At 40.7% G+C, this 7,456-nt stretch overlaps 1 protein-coding gene across 1 annotated transcript; it reads left to right on the top strand.

Annotated features, from left to right (window-relative positions):
- The first annotated feature begins 5,991 nt into the window (after nt 1–5,991).
- Nucleotides 5,992–7,324, top strand: LOC130498881 (uncharacterized). Its single transcript, XM_056992630.1, has 5 exons — nt 5,992–6,155; nt 6,416–6,536; nt 6,633–6,729; nt 6,826–6,912; nt 6,991–7,324. The coding sequence occupies exons 1-5, from the start codon at nt 6,092–6,094 to the stop codon at nt 7,123–7,125; spliced, it is 504 nt and encodes a 167-aa protein (XP_056848610.1). The 5' UTR covers nt 5,992–6,091; the 3' UTR covers nt 7,126–7,324.
- Nucleotides 7,325–7,456: the final 132 nt, after the last annotated feature.

The raw sequence follows: 7,456 nt of genomic DNA, 5'->3' as shown, positions 1-7,456 counted from the left end.
TTTTGTCGAGTTAATTTTACGGAAATTGTTTCGTAAAATTAGTTTGGATATATTTGGTGGGTCAATCTTTACGAGGATTGGCCGTGCTTGACGAATGTTTTGTTGCCCGGCGACCAGCGCAGCACGGGCGCGTTAGCCGCCCGGCGCCTAGAGGCAGCACGGGCGTGCTAGCCGCCCGGCGCCTAGGGACAGCACGGGCGCGCTAGCCGCCCGGGACTGTGCTTCCTCGCGGGACCTGCCTGTTTTTCTCGTTCGTTTTTTTTTAAAGGTTTCTCGATCGAGACTTAGTCTCTCGAGGTTTCTTTAATTGTTTTTCTGAGACTTTTGGACATTGATTTCATCATGATCCTCAGCAAGGAATTGTTTCTTAGAACGTTGTTGACCTTTTATTTTACGAGAGTTATTTCACAAAATGTTGTCGAGTTAATTTTACGGAAACTGTTTTGTAAAATGTTGTCGAGTTTAATTATGCAAAAGCTGTCTCGTGAAATATTTTCGAGAATTTATTTGCCGAAAGGTGTTCCGTAAAATGTTATCGAATTTTAGCATTAGAAACGCTGATTGGTAACCCGATCAGTCGTGCTTTCTGTTTCATGAGTAATCTGGGGTTTCTCCGCGATTTCCAGGAGAACAAGTCTTTATTTTTCCGGGAAATTCTAAAAAACATTTTTAGTCGAAACTCTACTCGGTAATCAGACCGTCATATCAGCCTTGGGCTCGATCCTACCTAAAATCGTATGTGGGTCGTTTAGCCGTGATTCGGCCCCTTTTGGGCTGTCTTGGGACTTAGACGTTTTTACGATTTTCTTTAGAAAAAGCCGTTGATGTGACGCTGGTTTTTCCGAAAGGATTTCTATTCCCCGTATAGTTAAGGCAACTGGTGTTCAAGCTAACCATAGCCGTTTTATACGGCAGGCAGGAATCCGTCTCCACTACCAAGTCTTTTTATGAATTTTCCCGAAGTCTTTCTTCGATAATCCCAAGCGAGGGGGTTGTGTCCATGGACCCGAGGACCGTGTTGCAGGAACTTGGACGGGGGTGCATGGTTGATAGGACCCGAACTTGGTTGGGATGGTCCGTTCTCGGGACGTTTGTCCGTAAGATGATAATCTTAGATAACTGTTTGCATAAGCGTTGGTCGTAGGAGCAGTCACTGCTGAAGTTGTTTTACCAGCATTGATGTGAGCTGTGAGTTTGTCTTTCATATTTCCAGACATTGCTTTGATCAAGCGTTTTTGCGGCCGTAAGAGTAAGAGTAATCCGTCCCCCCCTCCTTCTAGCGCCAAACTGTGGGAACCGAAATTCGCACTGTCGATTTTTGTTAAGTAAATCGGAGGAAAGCTAAGTAAACTTAACTTTCCCTGAAGGTCCGGATTCTCTGCGACAACCAACGACAAGTGATCAAATAAACGCGGAAAGGTTTTATTAAGATTTGAGACTAGACCTTAAGGAAGGCTGCCTACGTACCCCTTTCGAGGATCAAGTCGGACGTATTTCAGTTAGAAAGATTTGAACAAGAGATCAAACTGCCTGGCGGAGTTCGTCTAGTACGAGCGTTTGTCATAGAAACGGGCGTGTCGAGAATAACGCCTAGGGTTTCTATGTGCGGAAATCTGAGTAAAAGAATTGTTAGATTCTTCCGAATGAACAGAAGTCTGCGGACAAGATGAAGGTAGAACGAGAGGCGGCCAGACGTCCTAGGTCATGCCTTGCTAGTCTAACCACCTAAGTTCTAAGTTCCCTCAGTCTAAAATCTCGGATCTACTCTCTAAATCTCTCAATTTTCTTCTCTTGGATTTTCTCTTCTTTCTCTTTTGTTTCTCTCCTCAAGCTGCTTTATATACTCCTCCTTATGACGGTCTATTCTCCTTTTGGGCCGCGAAGCGGGCTTTTTCCATTTTCGTCGGCCTTCATGTTTATCGGGAAACTTGACATTTATCTTCGGGAAACTTGACATTTATCCTTCTGGAAATTTAGCATTTATCTTGTTATGTAAAGATAAACGTAAATCGTCGTATCTATCTCAGATAATCGTAAGCGGACTGTCCGATCGCGTTTGGTCCCTTTCGGGCCGTCTCTAGGACTTCCGTTGTTTTCTACGATTTCTTCGGAAGATCTTCAATCCTTCGTAGAGTTGAGATGAGTGGTGTCTTAAGATAACCATCACTGTTTCGCACGAAGAATTTAAGATCTTCCTTCCCGTTGATATCTTACGAGTTTCCGAAGTGTTTCCGACGATCTTTGTTTGGAGTAAGAACATGGAGTTTTATACGCGGAATCTCAACGATTCGTTCCGCGAAAACTTGAGAAAGACGCAAAGTACAGACTTCTGACGGCCGGGGCCTAGAACTTATGCACGGAAGCTTGTCGCCCGACGACCCGAGCCAGCACGGGGCTAGCCGCCCGGCGGCCATGGCCAGCACGGGCGCTAGCCGCCGGCGGCCACGGCCAGCACGGGTGCTAGCCGACCGGCGGCCACGGCCAGCACGGGTGCTAGCCGCCGGCGGCCACGGCCAGCACGGGGGCTAGCCGCCCGGCGGCCACGGCCAGCACGGGCGCTAGCCGCCCGGCGGCCAGGACCAATACGGGGGCAAGCCGGGCCAGGACCAGTACGGGGGCAAGCCGCCCGGCACCTGCATCTCGGCGAGGGCTTCGATTTGATATCTTGCTCGTTTTCTGGGTCCTCACGGTTTGAGAGAACGGGCTCTTTGAAGTTTCCCGGCGGCCAGGACCAGCACGGGGGCTAGCCGCCCGGCAGCCAGAGCCAGCACTGGGGCTAGCCGCCCGGGACCTGCGTCTCGGCGAGGGCTTCGATTTTATATCTTGCTCATTTTCTGGGTCCTCACGGTTTGAGAGAACGGGCTCTTTGAAGTTTCAAGGCGGATTCCTTGTCGTTCGGCCTGTCCAAACTTAGATTACTTCTCGTTTCTTCCGTATACTTTCGTATGGTCGTGTTATATCAGCTACGGACCTAATATCTCTCGGTTCTTCTTGATTGTATCATCGAAGTTTTACGACTAAATCTGAGTTGGTTTTCTCGTAAAGTTTATCGTGTAAAACAAGAACGATCGACTTTAACATAGGTTTTTTTAAGCTATATGACTTGTTTTGCTTTTGACGCTTGTTTTATGGAAAGTCCGCGCACGATAAATATTTTTAGCCGTTGATTTCGAGATAACCGTTTTTGACCCCAACAATTATAGAAAATAAAATTAAATAACATTTCAAAATTTAAAATGTCATATTTGAATATATTTATTTTAGTGATGATCTATGAGTTATTACCATATTCTAAAAAGTTTACCAAAAATATAAATCAATATTAAATGTAATATATGGGGTTATTGCCATATTTTAAAAAAGTTTTCCAAAAATATATATCAGCATTAAATGTAATTGTCCATGTCATATTTAATCATATGACATGTCATCAATCTTAATAGCCATGTTATTTTTTTTTGTAAAAACGATTGTACAGAGGACATGTGGCAAATCACTTCGCAAATAATGTCTAGAGGATTACTCCCTCTGTTTCAAATTATTTGTTGTTGTAGGATATAATTTTGTTTTAAAATAAATATCGTTTTCGGTTCTCAATACAAAATTTATTGACAATATTTTCTACTCAATTTTTCTATTAGTTGAAACATGGTTAGGTATATTAATAATGATATTTTTATTTTGAAAATATGTAAAATTAAATGTTTTTTAATCTATGTGTATAAACCTAGAACAACAACTAATATGAACGGAGGGATAGTTAATAGGGTATAAGTGTTTATTTATCTTATGAAACCTCTTTTGATTATTTTCCTAGTTAGAGACTCTTTTGGCTAAAAAAAATTAAAATTGACCAACCTATGAAATTTCTCAAAAAAATTAAACAACAAAAAAAAGTTTATCTTTAGCATTATGGCTACTGCTCCACTAAATCAACTAGTTAAACTTCGATAAAAGGAAATATTTTTTTACCATTTGTTATTTATTTATGGTCACTTCTCTTATTTTTTTGTCAGTTATTCATCTAAATTAAATCAAGTGTTGGTCAGACGAACCGATTCTCCGAAGAACTCTTCTGTATGTTCATGTCTTGTTTATATGGGTGAAAATATATCCTTTGATTCTCACTTCTTTTGCTAATGAACCCGCCCGACTATTCATACTCCAAGGAATATGAACCAGGATCACATCCTCGAAGTCCTCTTGTACTCTCTTGAACACCTCGATCTCCATCGGGAATGATGGCCAGTCCATTGGATTCCCAGTCATGTACACTAGGTCTCCATCGTGAATGATGGCCACTCCATTGGATTCGCAGTCATGTCCACTAGGTCCGAGCAATCCGTCTCGAAACGTATCGAGATTATCCTCATGTCTCTCATACATAAAGCATCCTAAAGTAAACCTTCCATCTCAACATGTAAAGATGAAGGCTCCTACTGCACGCCCATAGTCCAAAAGATTTATAACCCATTTGGTCCTCACGGCTCCACCCTAGGCCACTGGCACATCCATTATTGATCCATGAAGCATCAATTTGACATGTAGGGATTCAGGATACCCAAGGTTGCGCTGTCTCAACGTCCATAGTGGGAGGGTCATCTTGATTCTCGTCTGCTTCCTCCTTTTCATTAACCTTTCTCCAACATTCTGCCTCAAGTGATGCAAATTGGAGAGTGTCAATTGGAAATACGATTTTTCCATTAAAGAGTTTGTCGATCTTTTTCTTCCAAATTTACCAACAGATCCATGTAAAGGTATTGAATTGTGGTCTCGGTTGAGTCACCTCTTTTTCTTCCAAAACAGAAAGTTCATGTTTTGGTATATAAATGTACTCGGTAAGTAACCCATAAGGGACAAATAGTCCTAACCTGCAGGGCTCGGGGCATTAAAAAAAAGATTGTTAATTAACTCTATTGGACCAGCACGTCTAGGACAACTCCTATCAAGCCAGGTGTCTATAAGTGAGCCTTTATGTCGTTGCCACACAGCCCGAGATAGCCTGCCACAAAAATGCTTTATCTTACTCGGAGTCTTTATCTTCCCCACATGGCTCTGAAGGCCCGTGATACTCGGTTCTAATACCTCTTTATGTGTAAGACTCAGCTTGGTCGATCGGAGTAGGTCATAGCCAGATTTAAATGAATACACTCTTGATTTTGTGTGGTTCCAAACATATCCATCCAGAGCTATGGAGCGATATCAGGAGTGTATTCAGTATCATTTGGGTGAAAGAATTCTCGTAAAAAGTGTATATCCCACTCTGTGGTATTATTCGTAATAAAGAACTAAAAAAGAAGTTGGGTCTAGGTGGTCAAGCAACTGAATCCGAAACCCATAACTCACTCCGAACCCTCGTACCTCGACCCGTATCAATTTTTTTCCGTAAGCCGGATATTGGTAGAAGTTTTGTGGCCATGATACTACGCCAGCCATATGACGGTGAGTATATTTATCGATTTTTCAAAGGAGAAGTTCCTTTAAGAACAGGTGCCAATAAATAATTTGGGTAATGAATTAGTTTTCACAATTGTTTTTGCAAAAAATGCTATATTGAAGTTATGAAGATCTCGAAAATCTAGTCCTCATATATTCTTAGAGATATATATCTCGTCTCATGTTATCGAATGCAAGCATATGCCATAAAATGTAGCAGTGACGTAACAATGTAATTACATTAAAAATAATAGCAGAATTCTATGAGAGATTTTGCTTTAATAGTATAGATCATTTTTAAATTTTCTACATAATCTTTTATATTTTTAAAAACTCAATTTACTATTTTTTCCACTATACAAAGTCAAAACTTATCCAAAATGATCAAAAGTATCAAAAATTTTATTTGGACAACAAAAATTGAAAATATCTATTTTTTCCAGTCCTCCTAATATTTTTTTGGTGATAAAAAACTTAAAAAGGATTCATCCTACGGTATTTCTCATTATTTATCATATTTGGGTAAACTGTATTATTAATTAAATTATGAGCTTAAATTATTACCACTGAATGAGAACATAGATATCATCGAAGGTCCTCCAAGCTCACAAACAGCTCCGAGAGGATCCAAGTTTCTTTCTCATTCGTTCCATCGATGGCGGCTCTTTCGACATCTCTCTCTCTTCCCAGGAATACTCAACAACTCCACCCTCCATCTGGTATGCATCCCAATTTGAGATTCTATCGTTTATTTGAATCCATCCACGTTACAGCTCTGATTTAGTGCTGTGTCGAGGTCACACGAATCTCAGGAACCCGATTGTTTTTCCTACTGTGATTTCTATTTTTTTTTTTGCCCCAAATCGAATTAACTCTCAGTTTTAGAGTTGGCAGTGACGAGCGTATGAATTATTTTTTTTGTAACGTGATTATATTTTTCATTTCGTATTGTAAAAGTGAGATCTCGATTTCATGCTAGGCTTTTCTCTGAAGCCAGTTGCTCGTCGTGTCAACGTTTCTTTCGGTCTGAATCCTTCTAAAAAGCTCCAGTTTTCTGCTCCCAGAAGCAAAAGGATCCTAACCATCCAATCAGCATACAGGTTTCACATTTTTTACCTTTTTTGGGATCTGGTGAGTCGTTACCAATCTTTTGATAAAAATTGATAGTCACCGTTTGTGCAATGTCTATCTTGCAGAGATGATGACAGTTCAGGAAGCACTGGCCTATTTGTGGGAGGGTTCATTTTGGGCGGGCTCATAGTCGGTGCTCTTGGATGTGTGTATGCACCACAGGTTATATATTCTCTTTCACATGGTTTGTTTAGTTGAGATCCCTCTTACAGTTAGCTCAATGTGGTGATGATGTGCAATTCGAACATATTATTTCAGATCAGCAAGGCTATAGCTGGAGCAGACCGAAAGGATCTCATGAGGAAATTGCCTAAGTTCATTTATGATGAGGAAAAAGCTTTGGAGGTGACTTGATAACAAATCATTTTTTTTTTCTCTTTGTTGATTACTTATTAACAGCACTGTGTATTTGCTTTAATGCAGAAAACTCGCAAGGTATTGGCTGACAAGATTGCTCAGCTCAACTCTGCTATCGACGATGTGTCCTCTCAGCTAAAATCAGAAGACACCCCTAATGGTGCAGCTCTAAGCACCGATGAAGTCGAGGCTACAGCCTGAAATAATCTCTCATCTGTTTTTAGGATGCTGAAACAAATTGTGGGTCATTGTTACTTCTTGTTGTTTGCTGTTTCTGTGTAATTTTGTCTAAAACTTTTCCTCCATCTTCAAAACCACTACCATTGTCCTGTCTGTTTTTTCTTTCCATTAGACTATGTTGAACGATTTATCATCATCATTTCAGATTCCTTACACTAAATGTGACACCTGTGATGACTATTAATCAATGGCTCACACAAATCTTATCCTCAATTGTATCTTACCTATGTAGTAACCACATATTCATTTGCTTCACTATCAACCACAGGTTGCTTTTTTATCAAAATCAAAG

The sequence above is a fragment of the Raphanus sativus genome, chromosome 8 (genome assembly GCF_000801105.2).
Source record: "Raphanus sativus cultivar WK10039 chromosome 8, ASM80110v3, whole genome shotgun sequence".
In the NCBI taxonomy this organism is placed as follows: Eukaryota; Viridiplantae; Streptophyta; class Magnoliopsida; order Brassicales; family Brassicaceae; genus Raphanus; species Raphanus sativus.
The sequence above is the reverse complement of the archived record's forward strand: the minus strand, read 5'-3'. Positions and strand labels throughout refer to the sequence as shown.